This window comes from Pongo abelii, chromosome 4 (genome assembly GCF_028885655.2).
Source record: "Pongo abelii isolate AG06213 chromosome 4, NHGRI_mPonAbe1-v2.0_pri, whole genome shotgun sequence".
Lineage (NCBI taxonomy): Eukaryota > Metazoa > Chordata > Mammalia > Primates > Hominidae > Pongo > Pongo abelii.
Window position 1 is genome coordinate 17,265,629 of NC_071989.2, and position 25,360 is coordinate 17,290,988.

Here is a 25,360-nt window from a genome sequence, read left to right on the forward strand (position 1 = left end):
GTCTCTGGGGATTTATACCATCAGAAAGGCCAGCCCCCTCCTAGAGCCCCCACACCCACAGGGCAGGAAGTAGCCCGACTGGAAGTAAATAGCAAATAAGTGGAAACTTTGGGGTGGCACAGTGAGAAGAGGAAGAAGAAAGACTTTCCAATTGATGTCAGATCAACGTACCCACTGAGTCAGTGGTTCTCCAATTTCAGTGTGAATAAAATCATTCGGGCAATTCGTTAAATGCAGATCCCAGGCCCATATTTACTGAGCAATGTATTCAGGCAATTTTGAAATGAGGCAAAAAACCCTGCATTTTTAACAAAGGCCCCGGTGGTTATGAAGCAGCTGGTCAGAGAAACACACTTGCAGAAACACTCCATTAGTATCTGGGACACTTAAACCCAAATGTCCTCCTCTAACAGAGTGTTCAACTTGAGAGGATGGGAGAAGGAAGGAAGAAATGGGAAGATCAAGAGTAAGCAGAGGCTCTGAAGAGAGTCAACGGATGAACTCCAGGGCGTCTGACAGATGAGGGCCCGTGATGAACGATGGGTGGGTGGGTGGATGGACGGATGGAGAGAGGGAGCTATTCCAAATCAACGCAAGCACCGAAGACATTTTACAGAACCAGCTAAGAAAGGATGGCCAAAAAGGAGCTGATTATTACCTAGGAAAAACAAAGGAATCGTTAGCACTTTCTAAGCCCAGCTTGCAAAAGTGTGCTTTCACACAATTTTTTAAGGCAATTATTTTGATACGATGGCCATTTCATCTATGAAATAGTTCTGAACCTGGTTGCTCATTAAACAGCACCCAGGAAGCTTTTAAAAAACATACCATGGCCTGAGTCTCACCTGGGACTCTGATTTCACTATTCGGAGGCAGGGCCAAGGCCCTTGGTAGAAGCTTCCCAGTGAATTATTACATGCAGTCAGGGTTGAGAACCACCCTTTCAAGGGCGCAGCGTGGAAGCTGAGATTGTGAATACAAGACTAGGGAACATTTTTTTTTTCTTTAAATTGGCCCTTCCATTTCCCTACGGCAATAAAAAAAAAAAAAAAGTGAAGAAAAAAAGCAGCCAGGCGCAGTGGCTCACGCCTGTAATCCCAGCACTTTGGGAGGCCGAGGCAAGCGGATTACCTGAGGTCAGGAGTTTGAGAACAGCCTGGCCAACGTAGTGAAATCCTGTCTCTACCAAAAAAATACAAAAATTAGCAGAGCATGGTGGGCAGGCACCTGTAATCCCAGCTACCTGGGAGGCTGAGGCAGGAGAATCACTTGAACCCAGGAGGCGGAGGTTGCAGTGAGCTGAGATCGCGCCATGGCACTCCAGCCTGGGCAACAAGAGTGAAACTCCATCTTAAAAAAAGAAAAAAAGCTATTGCAAAGTAGGGGTAAGTGAGAAGTGGCATGAGAACCTTCCAATCTTAAAAAGTAACTTCAAGAGAAAGCATAAATGTCATTGCAAGAAAGCGGAGGACAGGTACACTTAATCCCTGGGGCCTGCAGAGAAAAGAAATGAATACAGCAAAGACACCAACTCCCATTACCAGTCTCACTCTGTCTTGGAGAACTAAGGTGAAAAAGTGGAAAGATGATAAACTCTGGATGCAAACCCCAATACTATCACTCCCCACTAGCCAGGTGTGGACTCCTGGATGTGTTATTACACCTAGGCTCAACTGCCATCTCATTAAAATATGGCTGGTTAATACTGCCTTCCTCATGGGATACTTAAGAGAATTAAACAGGACAAACAGATTGGCATGCACCAGCATGGTGCCTGCTGGAGAGATGTCACCCAGCAAATCTCAATCTCTCCCCTTTACCCATCCGAAATGCCAACCCTGATAAGGCCCTCATCCTCACCAACTATGAGGAGGTCATGGCTTAGAACTGGGTGCTCCTCCTCCCACCAGTCAGCAGAAAGGGGACCACGGGAAGAATGGGATTCCCCAATGTCAGAACTGTGGCGCCCCGGGTTGGAACTCCAAACACATGTTTAAAGTTGGAATGAGGCAACAGAGGGCTTCAGCATCATCCCTGCCCTCAGTGCGCTGTGGATGCCTGGATAGGTCTTTGCAGACCAGCTGGATGATCAATTCACCATGTATATTACTGACTATTTGGAAAGACTTGTTCCAAATAACAGGCCTAAAAAATGCATTTTTGAAATGGAATGCAACTCATTCACGGACAGACAATTGCCTGTATTGAACAAACTGCCTCTAATTTCTCTTCTGAAATCACACTGGCATTAAATGATGCTGTCTGATTCCCAGGGGTAATTTCTGAACTGTTTTTTGTTTCCAAACAAGGCCTTTGCATTTTTCACAAAATATGACTTTGTTAAAATAAATATTATTTTATTATACAATAAAAGTATAGTATTTATTTAAGCATTCAAATAAAAGAATTAAGTTTGATTCCATCCACTTTCTGTTTTATTCCAGTCATAAATTACTGCCTGGTCTGAGCTTAGCATCCAGCATTAGTGAGCGGATTATTTTCAGTATTCACAGGGACCAAAAATACAAGACAGTAGCCCACTTACCTTCAATTTTATTTTCAAAGCTAACCACTAGCATTGCAAGACCAGGAGGCTTGCTGGTCGTAGGAAAGATCTGGAAATACAACAGGCTTACACAGGATTAAGGGGGCTGAGCTACCTAGAAGCTGAGTCTGGAATGTGGAAGTCAAACAAAGACTGGAAGCATAGGCCAGTCAGAGGCATGCTTGAGTCCAGATAAACAGACCGATTTTAAGGGTTGGGAAGAAGAGGTGCAGTCTACACACCCAGGGAGGAAAAAGGAGGCCAAAGTCCAGGAAGATCCACTAAGAAGAAAATCAACAAATGGACCCAAAGGAGAACAGGAAACCAAAGAAGGTCATGACCCATGGCACAGGCCATTTGCTCTCCCTTGCAAAAGTATTTAATGCATGTGCATTCAGCTAGAACCTTGCTGGGCCAGTAAACAGTCCAAACAGATCTGATCCCCTCCCCATCCATCCACCCACCCACTGGGGAGAAGCCCAGCTGTTCAGTCCAAAGGGGTTGGGGTGGGAAGGCAAAAGCCATGTTCTAGGAAAAAGGGTCAGAAATAAGCTGGATTCTAAATCCAGTTAAGCTGGATTCACTTAAAGGGGCCAGGCCCCAGAGACCTCCTGGTCTCACCCATGGATTTTTCAGTGGTGCTGGGAACAAGGTGGGTAACAGAACAGAAACGCTGTGTACCTTTGGCAAGCTAAGATCTACAACACCTCACATAGCTCACATTCCTATAACACAAACGTAGCTCATAATGTTTGCCACTGTAAATGGTTTCAATATGACTGTTGAAATATACAAATAACAATCTCAGGGTTTACAATGCCATACTTTGAAATAAGATTCTCAGCCAAACTCAACACTCGCCCCGAGAGATGAAAACAGAATATGTTTCTAGAGTTATTAAGTCAAAGAATTCCCTTGAAAAAGCCTCTCTTCTACCCTCTTCATTTCATTCTGGCCCCAGGGTCTATAAGTGGTTTACACACTACCAGAGTAGGAACAACAGTGAAACTCCAGGCCAGGTGTGGTGGCTCATGCCTGTAATCCCAACACTTTGGGAGGCCGAGACAGGAGGATCGTTGCAGCTCAGGAGTTCGTGACCAGCCTGGGCAACACGGCAAAACTCCATCACTACAAAATATACAAAAATTAGCCAGGCTTGGTGGCACACACCTGTGGTCCCAGCTACTTGGCAGACTGAGGTGGGGGGATTGCTTTAGCCTGGGAGGCGGAGGTTGCAGCGAGCCAAGATTGTGCCACTGCACTCTAGCCTGGGTGACAAAGTGAGACCCTGTCTCCAAAAACAAACAAACAAAAACTCCCACCATGATTCTTCTGCTATGTGGCTATTTTTTTTTTTTTTTTTTTTTGTCACTTGTGGTCCTTTTAAGTCTTGTAACTTCCTTATGAAAATGCCATATGATCATAGTCTTAATGAAGCATGTAGCATTCTGATGACTTATTTGGATTCATGCTGATTACAAATGGAGCTTCATTCATCCATTCAGTGTTCATTATAAGGTGCCTCCCTGGGCCAGGCTCGGCTCCGAGGTGCCAATGACAAGTCTCCATTCTAAGAGACCTTGGTGAGGAAAGACAGAAAAAAATCAAACACACACATGATACAGGTGGTGGCTCTTTGAAAGGGGGCCTGAATAGGTGCGTGAATACACACCTTGTATTCAGAGCCTTGTGTATTCAGCTAGAGCCTGTGTATTTGCGTTTGTGCATTTATCCCTGAAGGAAGGCAGGACAGACAGACATCTCTGTAGGAACCAGGTTCCCAGGAGAAAGGACAAGAGCTTGGCCTGCTTGAGTGAGAGTCTCCCAGATTACAGTAAGTGAGCTTTCTGTGCAGATTTGTAAACATGCACGTTTATCCTGGAGCTAAGTGCGCTAATAAACAAGCAGACGAGTTTTTTTTTTCTCTTTCTATAATCCCAGAGTGAAAATTAATGGAAACATCTGACTTTCCATCTTTGAGCCACAAAATGCCAAAGCAAATTCTTGGAAGAGGTCTAGGGAGTCAGAACCACGTGGCTTCCAGAGCAGAAAAGATTCTTAAACTCAAAACCAAGTTAAGCTGGACAAGTTGCATTTTCCTTGGTCTTGAAAGCAAGAATGAAAGTCCCAGTGGTGTTCAATCTCTGGAGTATAGACTGCTGATTCTAAGGAACTCTGTAGGCTAGTGTTTAGTGTCCATCTCAGAGGTGGGTATTTCCAGGAGCAACAGCAAAATGTGGGAAAAGCACAGAGAACTGAAGAGCTTCCCAGCTCAATGCTGTCTTTTTCATACAGCTGCAACTGTTTTGATTGAAGTGAATTCCAAGAATAACAGATGGAGCACTACTAAGGTTTCAACAAAAGAAGCCAAAAACTATACATCGGATTTTAAAAAATTATTTGTCACTTATCACTAGCACAGTCCTCTTTCCCTTTACTTTTAGGGTGGCTGTGCAACCCACCTTCCTCCAGAGAACGACCCTTCACCCGCATGCAGGGATAGCCCACCCACCCCGATATGCACAGCACGTGGCCAGGGCTCAGCGGTCTGGCATCCTCAGCAGATCTAAGCTGGGCTATCGGATTCTCCATTCCTGGAATCTGGGGCTGAGTCTCAACAAATCTTTCTTGACGTTGTCTATTTCTTAAGAAAAGATACAAACCATACTTTCAAATGTGCTAGTATTTTGTAAAACAGTACAAAAAAGGTATCCAAGAGAAAAGTAGTTTAAAAATAAATTACAATACCTGTAATCCCAGCACTTTGGGAGGCCGAAGTGGGTGGATCACCTGAGGTCAGGAGTTCAAGACCAGCGTGACCAATATGGTGAAACCCTGTCTCTACTAAAAATACAAAAATTAGCCAGGCGTGGTGGCAGGCGCCTGTAGTCCCAGCTACTCGGGAGGCTGAGACAGGAGACTTGCTTGAACCCGGGAGGTGAAGGTTGCAGTGAGCCGAGATCGCACCACTACACTCTAGCCTGGGTGACAGAGTGAGACTCCGTCTCAGTAATAATAATAATAATAATAATAATAATAGTAAAAAATAAATAACAAACGGAGTTACTGCTTAACAGGCTCGGAGTTTTTGTTTGGAGTGATGAAAAAGTTTTATAATGTGTGATAGCACAACATTATAAATGTGATTACTGCCACTAATACATTTAAAATGGTTAAAATTAAATGGTAAGTTTTATGCCAAATTTATTTACCCAAACACACACACACACACACACACACACACACAAAACAACAGAGGAAAACCCAAGCTCTAGTCCAAAAAAAATCGTGTATTTATTCATTCATTTTCCTTTCCATTCAAATGTGGGTATTTGCCGAAGAAACTAGTAATAGCAAATCCTTTAGACACCCAGCAGAAAAAGTGAAAACCCCAAAAGGAATACAAATATTACAGCTGTGAGCAAATGCACATACGCAACAGCACCAGCGTTAAAGCTGGCAGACTATTTTAGGGATATGCTTTGCCTCTCAACTGGACTGCGGAAAAACACTTGTATTTTGTTGAGTTGTACTGTCATCAGACAGAAGAGTCACCAGAAAAATCCTATCTTTAAGCCATGAACAACAGATCAATGATAAGCTAAAAGATACCAAATTAAAATGGAGGGCCATTAACTTGCTATTAGGCTGAACCATATGTGATTGCCGATCTCTAACCCTTTATGGCCTCTAGAAACGGCAATTTCATATGGTTCACAGGAACGCAGAGGTTAATTGGGTTGGCGGCAGCAGTTGCAATACAAGAGACATGTAAGACTCAGAGGCTACAGCCATGATGCAAATGACCTCCTGTTTCTTTCCTCTTGAGAGAAAAAGGGTAAGATGTCTCCACTTCATGATGGGGATAAAAATATACATTAAAAAAATAATAACAAAAAAGCAAGGGAATTATGTCCAGGCCAGCTGACTGAAAAGAATCTAATCCTATCTGTCCCTGAGTTTGGTTTTGAGAGTCATTAGATCCTAATCACACTATGTTTGCATTATAAATGTGGCCCCCAACTGCCTTTTCCTCCATCCTCACACATTTACCGCCTCCCTGCTGGTCTCCACCCACAGCCGCTCTTCCCAGGAACCTGGAGCTGCCCTCCTGGACCCCAGGTGGTCCCCTCCTGCCAGCTGCCTGACCTGGAGGGCGGGCCAGCTGCCACTCACTCAGTCTCCCTCAGGCTCCACATACAAGGAAAGAGTTCACAGTGAGCAGTGGGACCGTGCTCCTGTGCACCCGGGCAGCTGCCTTGGCTCAGCAGCTGGCTTTGCGTGAGAAGCCTGGAATGCAGCTTCCCTGGCTGCTGGAACGTGCGGGCCTTCCTGGGCTCTCAGATGAGATTTTTCCCTTGGCTCAGATGTCTAGATCTACCACTTCCCTTCAGCACTCAGATCGGTCCTCCTCAAGTTGAAGTCACTGGGTTCTAGTTGCCCAATTCTTCCTATTAATTCCTGGGGTCAGCTCCAAAGGACAGACCCGCCAGGCTGTCCCCTACTGACCATTTTCCTGCATTCAACAGGCTTGGGGAAGATTTTTCTGGGAGACAGGAGTGTGTGCAGATGGTGTACTGAACAGGAGGATGTGAAAAGGTCAAAAGGTCGCCTACATCCACAAGGCATCCAAGGGACATAAAAACGACACCAATGGGGGCAAAAGGAAGGGGAAGGGGGAGCAAAAGAAAACCAGCTGGACAGGGTGGAAAGTGTGTGAAAACAACCAAAAATGCAATGAAAAGTCACTACATTAACTCACCTCTTATCAAGTTTCACAAAATTGGGCCAATGGCATTAACTCCAACAAACCAAAACCAGAGAGTCAAACCAAAAAGTCAGAGACGGCTTTAAGTGGGAGCTGAATGGCTTTAAGTGGGAGCTGTGATTATAAATAATTAGTGCTGTGTTCCCAGTGTGGCTTGAAGTCTGACTCTCTTAGCAGGTGGGGATGACTTGAAAGTCCCATGCAATCCCATGATCTTTTAGTGGATTAATAAAATGAGAAGAATTTTTTTAACCAAGCTTAGAGATCCTTGTTGCAAACAGAGAAGGACATGGAGGAGGCTGTCTACTTGTAGATTTGGATGATTAAATCCTCAACCAGTAAATATTTTGGAGACCCCATACAGAGACAATTCAAACAGAATACCAAATGGAATCCCTGCACAGAGTAATCGCCTTGATGAAATGGACTGCGGTAAATTGAATAAATACCCCTTAAAAAACAATTAGGTAAACTGATATCACTCTAAGCTATTTCAGAGCAATCAAATTAGACTCTTTCCAGAAAAAGATAATAAAACAGTTCTAATCACCAAAGTGAAAAATCTAATTTAAAACTTATTAATCAATTCTACAATGTTCCTAAAGGGTGCTACAGTGACTGCTCGTGCGCCTCCTGGATGTTCCAGAAAAGACAAACGTTTAGTGCTGTCTTCCTTCTTACCCTTTTACATGAGTTGATCACCTGCAGAACCATGGTGCTTTTAAAAATCTGCTCTTCAGCCGGGCGCAGTGGCTCACGCCTGTAATCCCAGCACTTTGGGAGGCCAAGGCAGGCAGATCACAAGGTCAGGAGATCAAGACCATCCTGGCTAACACGGTGAAACCTCATCTCTACTAAAAATACATAAAATTAGCCGGGCGTGGTGGCATGTGCCTGTAGTCCCAGCTACTCGGGTGGCTGAGGCAGGAGAATCGCTTGAACCCAGGAGGCGGAGGTTGCAGTGAGCCAAGATCGCGCCACTGCACTCCAGCCTGGGTGACAGAGCAAGACTCCGTCTCAAAAAGAAAAAAAAACCCTGATTTTCTGAAACTCTGTCCAAAGCTTGTGGTCCAAGAAGACAACTGATTTCTAACTTGTAGGACATGTGCTGATCCACCTGTGTGCTGGGGCCTTCAGAGGCCACAGTTATATATTTTTCAATAAAGTGTGAAGGAGTGTCATTTGCTCATTCATTTTCCATCTGTAAATACTTCACAGCAAGTATAAGTTACAAGTCAAATGGAATACTTTGGTTCTCTGTATTCCTAGTATCAACCTATAGTAGTTTAAATTTTAGAGTGGAATGAAATTTTAAATTAACATTAGAACTATCTCCTTGGCAAAAACAAACAACAAAAAAACAGCTGAATGAATACAAAATTCTCTTAAAGACTGAATGAAATAAGAAAGCATGGGTTGGGCAGTGGCTCACACCTGTAATCCTATTGCTTTCTTTTTTTTTTTTTTTTTGAGACGGAGTCTTGCTCTGTTGCCCAGCATGGAGTGCAGTGGCGCCATCTCGGCTCACTGCAAGCTCCATCTCCCAGGTTCACACCATTCTCCTGCCTCAGCCTCCTGAGTAGCTGGGACTACAGGTGCCCGCCACCACACCCGGCTAATTTTTTTGTGTGTGTATTTTTAGTAGAGACGGGGTTTCACCATGTTAGCCAGGATGGTCTCAATCTCCTGACCTCGTGATCCGCCCGCCTTGGCCTCCCAAAGTGCTGGGATTACAGGCATGCGCCACCGCACCCGGCCCTATTGCTTTCAAAGACTGAGTCAGGTCACCTGAGGCCAGGAGTTCCAGACCAGCTTGGGCAACACAGTAAGACCCCATCTCCAGAAAAAATTTTTCAGGCATGGCGCACCCCTGTAGTCCTAGCTACTCAGGAGACTGAGACAGAAGGACCACTCAAGCCCAGGAGTTATAATGAGCTACGACTAGACCACTGCACCCCAGCCTAGATGACAGAGCAAGACCCTGTCACTGAAAACAGAAGGTGGCTGGACGTGGTAGTTCACGCCTGTAATCCCAGCACTTTGGGAAGTCAAGGCGGGTGGATCACCTGAGGTCAGGAGTTCAAGGCCAGCCTAGCCAACATGGCAAAAGTGCATCTCTACTAAAAATACAAAAATTAGCCGGGCGTGGTGACACATGCCTCTAATCCCAGCTACTTAGGAGGCTGAGGCAGAAGAATCGCTTGAACACAGGAGACAAAGGTTGCAGTGAGCTGAGATTACACCACTGCACTCCAGCTGGGGCAAAAGAGCAAGACTCCATTTCACAAAACAATAATAATAATAATAAATTAATAAAAACAGAAGGAAAAAAGGAAAGGAAGGGAAGGGGAAGGGAGAGGGGGAGGGGGAGGGGGAGGGGAAAAGAAAAGGAAAGGAAGCAGGCAGGTATGCCCTTTAGTGATCTCACACAAAATACTACACTGTGATCTCCTGCCACCCCGTGTTTCTGAGGTTCCATTTTAGGATTTTAGACACACATGGCTCTGCTTTTTCTCCAACACTAAACTGGATTTTAAAACTGCTTTTTAATTCACCTGAGAATTATTATGCTGCAGTCAGCCCAACTCCTGGCCACTGGAGGGGAGGGCTCAGAGAATAAAAAGGAAGGGAAAAGCTTTGAAGCGTAAGAAAAAACCTTCTAACTTTACCCAAAGCCCTCCTTCTTCTTGTCTTTATCTTTGCTTCCTCCAAAACAGTAATACTGGTGGAATACGGAAGGGCTTGAGTGCTTCTTGCTCTTCATTTTAAGTCATTATGACCCTAAGGCATTTTTCAGGAACATCTTCAAAATCCTTACTACTCCAATGTGGTTGGTCCAGCAACATAATATCACCAACGAGCTTGTGAAAAATTCAGCCCGCTCTCCAGCCCTACCCCAACCTGCCCATCAGAATCTGCATTTTAACAAGATCCACAGGTGATTCGTATGCACCACTCTAAATCAAAGGAAAATTACAGTTTTGTAATTGTAACAGTTTTGTAAACTCTTTATGGATTCTAAGAGGTCACCTTCGGGTAAAATAAAAATTTCGCAGCCAGGCACAGTGACTCACACCTGTAATCCCAGCACTTTGGGAGGCCAAGGCGGGTGAATCATCTGAGGTTGGGAGTTGGAGACCAGCCCGACCAACATGGAGAAAGCCTGTCTCTACTAAAAATACAAAATTAGCTGGGCATGGTGGCATGCGCCTGTAATCCCAGCTACTCGGGAGGCTGAGGCAGGAGAATCACTTGAATCCAGGAGGCGGAGGCTGCAGTGAGCCGAGATCGCGCCATTGCACTCCAGCCTGGACAACAAGAGCAAAACTCAGTCACAAAAAAAAAAAAAAAAAAAAAAAAATGCTCTGAAATTGTTTTTAAAGATATAGACAAATTGTCATTTGACAATTTCTACCATTTACCCACCATCTGACCTCAAACATGGTATTTCCTCTGTGTGTGTGTGTTTACATATATGCTAACATAAAATGTTTCAGCTTAAGCATGTTTTAGTGCACAGTCTAGTGGCATGAAGTACAATTACAGTGTTGTGCAACCATCACCATCATCCATCTTCCGAACGTTTCATCTTCCAAAACTAAAATACTATCCCCATTAAATAGTAACGTCCAATTCTCCCCTCCTCTCAGAAATACCAATATCTTAACATACCAAGCTGGGTCAAAACTAACCAATTTCCTTTAAAAGTAACCAAGGACAGGCTTGATCAAGGACAAGACCATGCTCTAAACTTTTGACTCCGACTCCTTCAAGAATCTATCCCTGGCCTAGCAGTGGCTCATGCCTGTAATCCCAGCACTTTGGGAGGCCGAGGCAGGCAGATCACTTGAGCTCAGGAGTTGGAGACTAGTCTGAGCAACATGGCAAAACCCCATCTCTACAAAAAATGAGTCAGGAGTGGTGGCATGTGCCTGTGGTCCCAGCTACTACGGAAGCTGAGGTGGGAGGATCACTTGAGCCTAGGAAGTGGAGGCTGCAGTGAGCCATGGTCATGCCACTGCATTCAAGACTGGGTAACTGAGCAAAATCCTGTCTCGAAAAAAAAAATCTATCCCTGACCAGTTAAGTGCAGTGTTCCTGTCCTAGGCACCAGAACCAGTTAAAGAACTTCTCCTAATGCTTGGCGACGATTCCTGCATGTTCCACAGTGAACTTGTAACATCAAGAGGGGAAGACTATGTAGGTCAGTAGAAAAACAAACTAGAGTCTTTGGGCCACTGACAGTTCTTGATCCAAGCCTGAACCCAATTTTAAAAATCTTGCCTCACTTTTCTCATAACCCTGCAATTCCTACATGAGTCACCAAGCTAATTATACTTGTTATATTTGGGAATGACAGAGTGGACAACATAAAACTAAGTATTCGATGACCAAATGAAGATTAGAGGTCAAGGCTCAGCGTTGTTTTCACATTTAAGTACACATTATCATAGTTCAGTTCCTTCCAAACCCACAACCCATAAATACTGTTGAAAATGATCAGAACTACTGACCCAACCAACCCATTCCACTCCCACCTCACTGAGAGCTGCCCATGGACAACAGCCGGTAAGGGCTTCACACAGCCCAGGTTGCCGACCACAAGTCAAGGGCAGTGGCACCCAGAGACTGGTAGAGTTGTCGAGCTAGGAGCCTTTGTCAGAAAGCTTAGTTAGGACAGGAATAGAAAGTATCCTGAGAGCCTTAGGGACATCATGCTAAGTGAAATAAACCAGCCACAAAAGCACAAATACTGTATGAGTCCACTCACTGAGGTATTTAAAGTAATCAAAGTCATAGGAACAGAAAGAAGAGCAGTTACCAAGGGCTGGGGGAATTAGTGATTAGCGGGCATAGAGTTTCAGTGCTGCAAGATGAAAACATTCTTGAGATCTGCCACACAACAATGTGAATAAACTTAACCCTAGTACCCTTAAAAATAGTTAAGATGGTAAAGTTAATGTTATGTGATTCTTACCGTAATTTTTTTAAAAAAGAAAAAAGTTAAAAGACTAAAAGGAAAACATCTTTGGGATTAAAATATAATTCAACAAGAAAGGGAAAGAATGCTGTATTAGTCTGTTTTCACGCTGCTGATAAAGACATACCCAAGACTGGGAAGAAAAAGAGGTTTAATTGGACTTACAGTTCCACATGGCTCCTCAGAATCACGGCAGGAAGCGAAAGGCACTTCTTACATGGTGGTGGCAAGAGAAAATGAGGAAGCAAAGGCAGAAACCCCCGATAAACTCATCAGATCTTGTGAGACTTTTTCACTATCACAAGAATAGTATGGGAAAGACTGGCCCCCATGATCCCATTACCTCCCCTCTGGGTCCCTTCCACAACATATGGGAATTCTGGGAGATACAATTCAAGTTGAGATTTGGGTGGGGACACAGGCAAATCATATCATTTCACCCCGACCCCTCCAAATCTCATGTCCTCACATTTCAAAACCAATCATGCCTTCCCAACGGTCCCCCAAAGTCTTAACTCATTTCAGCATTAAGCCAAAAGTCCACAGTCCAAAGTCTCATCTGAGACAAGGCAAGTCCCTTCCGCCTATGAGCCTGTAAATTCAAAAGCAAGCTAATTACTTCCTAGATATAATGAGGGTACAGGTATTGGGTAAATAAAGCCATTCCAAATAGGAGAAATTGGCAAAACAAAGAGGTTACAGGGCACAGACAAGTCTGAAATACAGTGGGGCAGTCAAATTTTTAAGCTCCAAAATTATCTCCTTTGACTCCAGGTCTCACATCCAGGTCACACTGCTGCAAGAAGTGGGTTCCCATGGTCTTGGGTTGCTCCACCCCTGTGGCTTTACAGGGTGCTGCCTCTGTCCCAGCTGCTTTCATGGGCCAGCGTTCAGTGTCTGCAGCTTTTCCAGGTGCACAGTACAAGCTGTCAGTGGATCTACCATTCTGCGGTCTGAAGGACGGTGGCCCTCTTCTCACAGCTCCACTAGGTGGTATCCCAGTAGCGACTCTGTGTGGGGGTTCTAACCAACATTTCCCTTCCACGCTGCCCTAGCAAAGGTTCTCCATGAGGGCCCCGCCCCTGCAGCAAACTTCTGCCTGGGCATTCAGGCATTTCCACACATCTTCTGAAATCTAGGCAGAGGTTCCCAAATCTCAATTCTTCTGTGCACCCACAGACTCAACAACACGTGGAAGCTGCCAAGGCTTGGGGATTCTACCCTCTAAAGCCACAGCCTCAGCTGTACATTGGCCCCTTTCAGCCACAGCTGGAGTGTGGAACAGCTGGGAGACAGGGCACCAAGTCCCTAGGCTGCACACAGCACAGGGACCTGGGCCTGGCCCACAAAACCATTTTTTCCTCCAGGGCCTCTGGGACTATGATGGGAAGGGCTGCTGTGAAGGTCTCTGATATGGCCTGGAGACATTTTCCCCATGGTCTTAGGGATTAACATTAGGCTCCTTGCTACTTACGCAAATTTCTGCAGCCAGCTTGAATTTCTCCCCAGAAAATGGGATTTTCGTCTGGGCATGGTGGCTCACACCTGTAATCCCAACACTTTGGGAGGACGAGGTGGGCGGATCACAAGGTCAGGAGATCGAGACGATCCTGGCTAACACGGTAAAACCCCATCTCTACTAAAAATACAAAAAATTAGCTGGGCATGTTGGTGGCACCTGTAGTCCCAGCTACTCAGGAGGCTGAGGCAGGAGAATGGTGTGAATCCAGGAGGTGGAGCTTGCAGTGAGCCGAGATCATGCCACTGCACTCCAGCCTGGGCAACAGAGCAAGACTCCGTCTAAAAAAAAAAGGGGGGGGTTTTCTTTTCTATCACATAGTCAGGCTGCAAAATTTCCAAACCATTATGCTCTGCTTCCCTTATAAAACTGAATGCCTTTAACAGCCCCCAAGTCACCTCTTGAATGCTTTGCTGCTTAGAAATTTCTTCCACCAGATACCCTAAATCATCTCTCTCAAGTTTAAAGTTCCAGAAATCTCTAAGGCAGGGGCAAAATGCCAACAGTCTCTTTGCTAAAACATAACAAGAGTCCCCTTTGCTCCAGTTCCCAACAAGCTCATCTCCATCTGAGACCACCTCAGCCTGGATTTCATTGTCCATATTATTATCAGTATTTCTGTCAATGCTATTCAACAGGTCTTGAGGAAGTTCAAAACTTTCCTACATTTTCCTGTCTTCTTCTGAGCCCTCCAAACTGTTCCAACCTCTGCCTGTTACCCAGTTCCAAAGTCGCTTCCACATTTTCAGGTATCTTTCCAGCAAGGCTCCACGCCTGGTACCAATTTACTGTATTAGTCCATTTTCACAACAGGGAAGAAAATGAGGTTTAGTTGGACTTACAGTTCCACACGGCTCGGGAGGCCTCAGAATCATGGCAGGAGGCGAAAGGCACTTCTTACACGGAGGCAGCAAATGAAGAAGAAGCAAAAGCGGAAACCCCCGATAAACCCATCGGATCTCATGAGACTTATTCGCTATCACAAGAATAGCATGGGAAAGACTAGCCCCCATGATTCAATTACCTCCCCCTGGGTCCCTCCCACAACATATGGGAATTCTGGGAGATATAATTCAAGTTGAGATATGGGTGGGGACACAGCCAAATCATATCAAGTGACATGAAAAACCTATTTTACAATGCTTTCAGGAACACAATTTTGTTAAATGAATGACACTGTTTAGAAATTGTTTTCCCTTTTCATATCATCTTGAGAAGTATGTACAGGTCCTGAAAGAAACCAAATTCTCATCTGGGGAAACTGAGACGGGAAGACAGGCAGAGTGACAGAAAAATGCGGCCAGTCCTATCCTACAGGGAAACTTAAACATTTAAGCAGTGCCTGACCCTAAAGTTGAGCAAAATTCACTTATTTACTCCCTAGACTACAGATCATCCTATACTACCCGAGACTCTGATGGAGAAGGTACTAGACTGGGTGTTGGCAAAGTGTCCACGCTGTCAGTGACCATTAGACATGCTGTCTCTTTGTTCCCCCTCTCTCCCCATACCCCAAATCTACATCCACAAAGCATAGGTATATCTATATACTGAAAATCCATTCAAGACTCTCAGAAGAAAAAGAAATGAAGGAGTTACAAACACAGTATTACTACAGCTTATCAAATCAAGAACTAAGAACGATTCCACCAAGTAAACCGCCACTGCTAAGAAGTTTTGACAACCAAGTAGCCCGTCTGCCTCAAATTATGGAAACTGGCCCTGAAGCTTTTATTCTCAACACAACGACTTGCAAACTCAGTTCATAAACTACGTGGTTTTGGCCAGGGATGTTGGCTCACGCCTGTAATCCCAGCACTTTGGGAGGCCGAGGTGGGTGGATTACTCGAGGTCAGGAGTTCAAGACCAGCTTGGCCAAGTGGAATCCCATCTCACTAAAAATACAAAAATTAGTCGGGTGTGGTGGCAGGCACCTATAATCTCAGCTACTCGGGAGGCTGAGGCAGGAGACTCACTTGCACCCAGGAGGCGAAGGTCGGTACCACTGCACTCTCCAGGCTGGGCAACAGAGCAAGACTCCATCTCAGAAAATAAAAAAATAAATAAAAATAAAAACATAAACTATGTGTTTTAGATCCTTGCATTCGATTATCTTTTATTTCCTTAAGTCTTAAATTTTAATATGTACCTCTGAGGTAGAGGCCAATTTATAACATTAAATTAGTTTCCTTAGTAATATGGAGATGCCAGGTTTCTCTTATAATCATCAGAATATAATCAAGCAAACCAGTTTCTGGATTTACATATTTAATTTTAGTGATATGACTTTTCATTCATTTTACGCTAAAGAAACAAAATCAGCAACAGTGGCGCTCCTATAAACAGAAGAAACTTCTTCAGTTGCTTAACAAGGTAGATAAATAGGCTCAGCTCCAGTGATTTAGTCTGTCTTGTTCTTACAGTGACCAGGACAACATTACCCTAAATTCTCAGTGGGATCCTAGTATTTTCAACACCTATTTGTGATTAACTGAATGGTTTGTTTTCTGAGACAGAGTCTTGCTCTGCCACCCAGACCTGAGTGCAGTGGCGCAATCTTGGCTCACTGCAACCTCTGCCTTGCAGGTTGAAGCAATTCTTCTGCCTCAGCCTCCCAATTAGCTAGGATTACAGGTGCCTGCCACCACAGCCGGTTAATGTTTGTATTTTTAGTAGAGACAGGGTTTCACCATGTTGGCCAGGCTGGTCTTGAACTAATGACCTCAAGTGATCTGTCCGACTCGGCCTCCCAAAGTACTGAGATTACAGGCGTGAGCCACTGCACCCAGCCTGAACTGAATGTTTGTATTCTCCCCACAAATGAATATGGTGAATTCCTAATCTCCCATGCAATGGTGTTAGGGTCTTTGGCAGGTGACTTGGTCATGAAGGTGCAGCCTTCATGAATGGGATTAGTGCCCTTATAAAAAAGGCCCAAGAGAACGCCCCCTTCTAGGACGTGAGGCCCAGCAAGAAGCTGGCTGGCTGTGAACCAGTGAGCAGAGGCCTCACAAGACACACAACTGCCAGCATCTTGATGGCCTTGGACTTTCCAGGCTCCAGAACTGTGACACATCGATATTTGCTCTTCATAAATCACTCAGTCTACGGTATTCTGTCATGGCAGCCCAAACTGACTAAGACACAAGAAAGTTTAAGAATTTTAAGAGAAAGTAACAAGTTAATCAGTCAGCAAATATCAATGTACTTGAACTTTTGCTCAAATTACTTGCATCCTATACTTCTGATTGCTGAAAAAGATGAAAGAAGGCAGAAAAGATACCCAGGAGGGAAACCAGGCCAGTGCCATGCCCTTCTGTCCCCACAACTAGTTGGAATATTTGCTGTGTTCCATTTGAGAGAACTGTATTGTATCTATTACACACACACAGTGTACATTCTACATTCCCACTGGGATTCTGAATTATCACTTAGGAAAAAAATGTAAAGCGTGTGTATGTATAGGGGGGCCAAGCACACGTGCCCTGGGCAAGAATAGCTACAAAGCAGACCATGGATGTTGGGAAGCTGCAGGGACTTGTTCTCACCTGACCATAGTCTGTCCGGAAGACGACGATGCCTTCTGCACAGGAATTTACAGTACTTGGAAAATGCTGGCCATTTTCTCTCAGCCAGACCCGTGTTCCCTGTAAACAAAACAAACAAGATTGAACTGAGTTTGGATTGCATTTTGTGGCGAAATTCTACTGTCGAAATTACCATAACTTCTATATTCCTTAAAAAAAAATCTTTTTGCAAAGTAAATGTCTTTCTCAAGCAAAGAACAAATCTTCGCGAAGCATCATCCACAGGCTTTACTATCCACAAGTGTGACTGAGAGTCCCATCAGACATAGAAGGCAAAGAGGGACTAAGAAAATAGTAGCTAGCCCCTGTGTTCTCACCATGCAACTGATTTAGTTGGATTACGTCATTTGAGATGATGAAGCAGGCACTATGACCATTCCCATTTTACAGAGGGAGAACCAGAGGCCTAGAGGTAAAGTAACTTGCCCAGCATCACAAAGACTGAGCGAGTACTTGACAGGCAGTTGGGCTCCAGAAACCGAAAGTTTAACTAGGTCTCAACAGGCCTTCACCCTCTTTGAGAACTCTTCAGAAACTAATGGCTCCCATTCTCTTAGGTCAAAGTCCAGTACACTTGCCCACTTGGAGGACATTAGACCACTCCCTTGACTCCTACTTATACCAAAATCCATGTGTAAACTGGACTCTCCAAAAGAGGAACTGAAGTTTCTAATATTTATCAGAACTCAGTCCACCAGCACAAATTTTGTTAGGATTACATGAGACACCTAATGAACTTCAAAGTTCAGGATTGTATCTTAAAAGATGGCAACTTCCAGATCCCACGTTTTAAATCTTGGGCACATTTTTTGGCATTGATCTCATTTCCACTTATTTATTTCCCCACTGGACAAATGAAATATCATATTGAGCTTTTTTAAGGCTCAATTTCATCTTCCTTTGATTTAATCACATGAAACCGTTTTTCAAACACAAGTGATAAAGTTTGGAGGAATTACTGGGTGTTCACTGGTCATTCAAAGAATTACCTTCATGAATACTACTCAGCCATAAAAAGGAATGAAATAATGGCATTCACAACAACGTGGATGGAGTTGGAGACCATGATTCTAATGAAGTCACTCAGGAATGGAAAACCAAACAATATATGTTCTCACTTGTAAGTGGGAGCTAAGCTATGAGGATGCAAAGGCATAAGAATGACACGATGGACTCTGGGGACTCAGGGAGAAGGGTAGGAGGGTGGCGAAGGATAAAAGACTACACAACAGGTACAGTGGACACTGTTCGGGTGATGGGTGCACCAGAATCTCAGAAATCACCACTGAATAACATATCCATGTAACTAAACACCACCTGTCCCCCAAAAACTACTGAAATTTTTAAAAAAGAAAACAAAAAGAATTACCTTTATGACGTATACTCATATGATGGAATGCAACACTGAGCTTCAGTATCTCATTAAACTTTTTCTACTCTGCTCAACAATTTCAATTCCAACAAAAATGACACCAAGCACATCCTTATGAATCAATGTATTCAAGTGGAAATAGAACAAAATTATCACTTGACATAGCACTTTATTTTTTTCTCCCTCCCTCCCTTCCTAAAATAGCACTTTAATTGAACAACTCCTTTTCTAGACTTTTCTACCTCATTTCATTTATTTCTGTTTTGTTGAATATTTGAAATATACTGGTTATGGTATGTTCCATTTCCAGTTGAAGGAGCTAGTACTGTTCTTTAAACATAGAGTTGGCAGGGGATAAATGACACACCAGTAAACTCATCATTTTATGCTACTTAAATGGTGCCAATCAATTGCAAACATAGTCACCTCCAGTAAAAGAGTGCCCCAGATATATCAGGGTCATGTGCTAAGAAGCCTCAATGACATTGTATTGAATACTAACCTTCCGTAAATTAGGAATCCTCTCAATTCCAAGAGGAAATTGCAGCTTGGAGCTTAAGACTTTGCCCAGTGCCACACAGCTAGTGACCTAGGCAGGTCTCTCCAAATTCCTAATCCCATGCTCTTCCCACACATCACACTGACTCTACTTGTCTCCTGAAAATAATTCATAAATAAATCAAATGCATTCATAAATCAGTCAGCAATTAAAATCTAACAACAGAGTCACCTTAAATGGCCTGTTATCACACGTAACTACTTGTTCTCTCTCATCTTTCTAGGAAGGAACATTTAAGAAGACACAAAATCTGACGTAAAGGTTACTCCATTCCCTCAGTGCCCATGATAACACTGTTTAAAATCCATGAGCCAGAAGCCGGACGTGGTGGCTCACGCCTGTAATCCCAGCACTTTGGAAGGCCGAGATGGGTGGATCACTTGAGGTCAGGAGTTTGAGACCAACCTGGCCAACATGGTGAAACCCCGTGTCTACCAAAAAAGTACAAAACTTAGCCAGACATGGTGGTGCATGCCTGTAATCCCAGCTTCTCAGGAGGCTGAGGCAGGAGAATTGCTTGAAACCAGGAGGCAGAGGTTACACTGAATTGGGATCGTGCCACTACGCTCCAGCCTGGGTGACAGAGTAAACTCTATCTCAAAAAATAAATAAATAAATAAATAAAATCCACAAGCCAGGACCTCAAATGTTAACTGTTACTCGGGATCCATAGTTAATTCACTCTTTGTTTGATGAATGAATTTGGGGCGGGCCAGCTAGAATCCCCAGAAAGAGGTTCTACAAGCATTTCTAAAATCACAGTGGCTGGAGATCCCAATATTGAAATGGAACAGACTCCTTTCCCCACTGACCAACTCACACAGTTCCCCTGAGAGTTCTACGACTCTCCTGGTATCCCCTATTGTGACCTTATCTATAAGAGGCCCTCCCCATAGGCACTCATTTCCCTGGTACATACTATGGAGGTTTTGAGTTGTTTACTCCATTCTTAGTTCTTCAAAGATGCTCCAAAGAGGAGTTTAAATCCTCTGCTATAAAGATGGAAAATAGCATCAAAAATGAATATTAAGTGCTCCTATATCCTAATCCTATATCCTATATCCTATATCCTATCCTGAGGCCTGACTATTTAAAGAACACACAGCACCAACAGGGGCCAGTACCTATTTGCACACAAGTCCCTCACCCCCTACTCTTGCTTCAGGCTGAGACACTGATAACACACATGAAGAATGAGACTTAACAACTGCCTGTCAGTCCTGATTTCTTTATTAGCAAACAGCTGCTTCCAAAAAGAACACTGACTTCAGGCATCTGCTAAGATGCTGGTCTCTCAAATATCACTCCATACCCAAGCCACATTATTTGTAACATTCTAGAAAAAGATTCCAAGTGCCTGATGACATTTTTCAGCCTCTCTTTTTAATTCACATGTCAGGGACTGCAATATTTGAAAGCTTTTAAATATACACCTCCCAACACACACACACGCCCATGCTCGCAGCAATGAAAATGTTCAAAGTGATATAAGGCAAGAACTTTTACTCATTAGGTTAAAATCAGGAAACAATAACTCCCAGTGTAGCTCCATCCCAGAACCCCTAGTCCAAAGCTTTCTGTGTGTTGTGACCATCAGTAGCATTGTTTTCATTAAAAAGGATTTCACACACCTGTTTCCCAATTAAAATTGTCTATTTAGTAAGAATGAAACTGAGATTACGCAACATTATCAAATTAATATAAATTGTCAGCAGGATTAATACGTACCTTTTGGCTTCCATAGGCCACCCAGAACATATTTTTTCACTCCAGTGTGCAGTTTCTTTGACTTAGCATCTCACTGTGGGTCTCTTTACCCTTTCGTTTGAAAGTACTACAAAGCCCTTTGTTGACACAGTGCTTTATGATCAAACACACAGTTCAGCTCCTGTAGTCCAAAGGTCTTTTCCAACAGGTGTGAAGAACTGCTGATAAGCAACTTTTACAAAATCCAGCCCAGATTTCAAATCCACAGCCCATTGGCCAGTTTTCCTAGGTCTATCACAAACAGCTGTCTTCCACAGGTGGGACGGGAAATGCATTCAAAACACCCCCTTTGTTCTTTGAAAAAGTATTAACTGGCAATTTTCATAGAATCGGAATTGCAAAGTTAAACCACTGAAATAGGCATTTTTTACATAGATTGTTCCTGGTGCTTTCTCTGAGACCCCAATCTTTCTACTTCCACTCTATCAGAACACATGTGCCCAGGTCCGAAAGAGGCCACCCACAAGCATTTGAAAACGAAGTCATAGGCAGACATTTACCAGACCATCTAAGTTGGAGTGGGAAAGAAAAATTTGCCCACCGTATGCAAACTATTACATTCAGTCATTGTTAAATAAGGCTGATAATTTAATACACAATATAGGCAACCTAGCATATGGAAAAGGCTCACGATTTGATTAAAAATTGCCTTTACAAGCAGGTGGAACAAGTTTGATCATAACATACAAATTTTATTAAAACATGGACAAGTTTGCATCTTAATTTCTGAGACAAATATGTGAGTGTTAATATAATGGCTACAAATTTTTCTGTACATAATCACCAGAAACGTTTCTGCAATATAAAGCACTTGCACATAAATTCCTATCCTCCTTTGAACTTTAAAGCAATCCTTTAAGACAGAGAAGCAATACCGTCCCTTTCTTCAAACGCAAGGTTCACAGAGGTTCCATTTTCTACTGCCAACAATGATTTCCTGGATATAATAAAAGGGGCTGACTTTACCAAAAGTTGGTGAGAATGTAGAGAAACTGAGAATGTAAAATGGTACATCTGCTTTGGAAAATGGTTTGGCAATTCCTTAAAAAGCTAAACATAATCTTATCATATATGTCCCAACAATTTAACTCCTAGATAGTTGTCTACTCAAAAAAAATTTTTTAAGTCTTGTGTGCAAATATTCATAGCAGCAATATTCTTACTAGCAAAATACTGGAAACAATTCAAAGGTCTAGTAACCGGTATAGAGATACTCAGAATAAATCCATACAATAAGACTCCTCAGTTATTTAAATTAAAAAAAAAAAAAAAGAATCACTGATACATTCACCAACAAAGATGGACCACAGTCATCATGGTAAGTGAAAGAAGCCAGATACAAAAGGCTACATACCGTGTGGTTCCATTTATATGAGGTTTCTGGAAAGGCAAATCCATAGACACAGACAATAGATGAATGGCTACCCAGAGCTGGGAGTGGGACGGACAGTGACTGAGTGAAAAAAAGGTGGAAATCTGTTCTAAAACTGCCCTGTGGCAATGGCTGCACAACTGTATACATGTGCTGACAATCATTCTACTGGGCACCTATAACGGCTGAATTTCTCTCTATGGAATTATAACTCAATAATATCAAATCATTTTTATTTTTATTTATTTATTTTTTTTTTGAGACGGAGTCTCGCTCTGTCACCCAGGCTGGAGTGCAGTGGCACGATCTCAGCTCACTGCAAGCTCCGCCTCCCGGGTTCACACCATTCTCCTGCCTCAGCCTCCCGAGTAGCTGGGACTACAGGTGCCTGCCACCACGCCCGGCTAATTTTTTGTATTTTTAGTAGAGACGGGGTTTCACCGTGTTAGCCAGGATGGTCTCGATCTCCTGACCTCATGATCCGCCCACCTCAGCCTCCCAAAGTGCTGGGATTACAGACATGAGCCACCGCGCCCAGACATCATTTTTAAAAAATTGCTTTCCCAGCCTACGTATTTCTCAAATGCACATGAACATTCTTAACCATTCCACAGTAGGAAAGCCCAATCACATTTCTGTAACTGAGCAACAGAGGTGTTGAGAAACATATCAAAACAACAACAACCCCATAATGATGAAATTCAAGGGCCATGTTGAATTCATTAAGTCTCTGCTCTCCATTAACACAGACTAGAGGGGCTAAGAGACCACGCAGGAGACTTGCCCAAGCTAATCTAAGGTTGAGGTTGTGATAGATTGTACCATGGTGTCATTGTGGACAATTATCCCCTTCCCTGGAAGAAAATCATAAAACCCAGGCCGACTGCCTCCTGCTTGCTGATACCTCCCCAACTGGCCCATTCATCACCTTTTATCTATGATTCCTTCCCACCGCAATGGCAAAGTGAAGCTGCTGCACAAGGCCTAAAATACTGACACACAAAGTTGCTGACCTCTGCTTTAAGATAAAGAGGATAGTATCACCATCACAAATTTTAACCTCCTGTTGCCCTTTTAAAAACTATTACATTTCTCTTCTGATTTCAAAAATGATTTTCTTTCCTGAACTCTGATTGAAAAAATAAGTTTAAAAATAAGTTAGAGAAACAACCCTAAAAAGAGATAACAGTGGACTTTAAATACCATTCTGTACGGCATGTTCTAATTACAGGTTCACGAAAAAGAGAACATTCTTTAGCCAAACATACAACTTAGTCTCAGCCCCGGAACAGGGCACTGTGCCTGCTCATCTCCCACAGCTGTTTCTCTCGCCTATGTTAAGTACCTCAGTTCAGGATTCTCTGGCCACCTACGTGACCAACTCAAAATTTGCTCTTGAAATGTGATCTGCTTTTTCCTTTTTAAAGATGCAGAGGGCTGGCACAGTGCCTCATGCCTGTAATCCCAGCACTCTGGGAGACCGAGGCAGGCAGATTGCCTGAGCCCAAAAGTTTGAGACCAGCCTGGGCATCCTGGAGAGACCCTGTCTCTTATTTTAAAAATGCAAAAAATAAGCCAGGCATGGTGGTGCATGCCTGTGGTCTCAGCTACTTGGGAGGCTGAGGTGGGAGGATCACCTGAGGCTGGGAAGTAAAGGGTACTGTGAGCCATGATTGCACCACCTCACTCCAGCCTGGGAGACTCTGTCTCCAAAAAAAATAAAATAAAAAATAAAAAGACACAGAGGTCAAATAACTTTGTAATGCATCAGATAAATTAATATGGCTATTTAAATCTGCAATAAATTCAACAGCCAAAAGAAAGTTTTCCTCTTTTTGCCTGCAATGACTCAGTGAAGAAGTCACTTGGCTTAGGAGATCTCTAATGTAGGGCCTAGGGAGTGGGGATATTGGTTCTTGATGAACTGCAGAAACGGGTTGTGAGCACCAAGGACTTAAGCAGCACTTTTTCTCCTGTTTTACAGTCTTTTTTTTTCTTCTTCTGTTGGAAGTAGGAGTTATCTTTCCAACTTACCAGATGCGGTTTTTTTTTTCTGATTCTTATTACTCAAAGACACATCAAAGGACACGTGGCTTTTATAACATGAAGTTGTAATACAAGTTTCTCCACCTCGGTACTATTGACATTGTGGACTAGGTGATTCTTTGTTGGAGACTGCAGGTTCATTCTAGTTGAGAATCACTGTTCTAGAGTAATACAGTGTTCTAGAGCCATGGTCAAATTGAAGGCGTTTACAAAACCATTCATTGTCAGTGACCTAGTTAATTAAAAGCAGACTCTGTTATCTAAATCCCATGAATTTCAAAAATCCCAAGAATGGAGGTCAGTTCAGATAAAGTATAGCTGGGGCAGACCTAATTTCTGGTATCATTAAAACTGGGTACACACAGAACAGAGAAAGTAGCCTCTGCAGTCTAATTCAAACCCTTTGACAAACAAGGAAAAGAGGAGCAGAGGCCGATAGGTGGGCAGTGCTAGAAGAACCCTCTTCTTTTCCTCCTCTCTGTCCACTCTGCTTTTTTTTTTTTAAGGGAGAGCAGACTTTTAATGTAGATTATTGGAACCATGCAGACACAGCCTGTCCACTGTGCTCTTTAACCTCAGATGTTATCTCAACTCCCAAATGCTTGCAAACCCCAATGCAAAGCTTGTCAGAAAACTTAGCCACGTGCAGATAAGAATGGAGAGAGGAGCAAAGCAAGGTGCTCATCGGCCGGGCACGGTGGCTCATGCCTGTAATCCCTGCACTTTGGGAGGCCAAGGCAGGTGGATCACCTGAGGTCAGGAGTTCGACACCAGCCTGGCCAACATGACGAAACTCCGTCTCTACTAAAAATACAAAAAATTAGCTGGGCGCAGTGGTGGGCGC

At 43.4% G+C, this 25,360-nt stretch overlaps 1 protein-coding gene across 5 annotated transcripts in view; it reads right to left on the reverse strand.

Moving 5' to 3' along the window:
• MYO10 (myosin X) overlaps positions 1-25,360 on the reverse strand; it is a 268,155-nt gene that overhangs the window by 192,411 nt on the left and 50,384 nt on the right. For all 5 annotated transcript variants that reach the window (XM_024246955.3, XM_063724070.1, XM_054555429.1 and 2 more), the window contains exon 2: positions 17,362-17,460. In XM_024246955.3, coding sequence (XP_024102723.2) covers positions 17,362-17,460 — 99 coding nt within the window. The remainder of the gene's footprint in view (positions 1-17,361; positions 17,461-25,360) is intronic.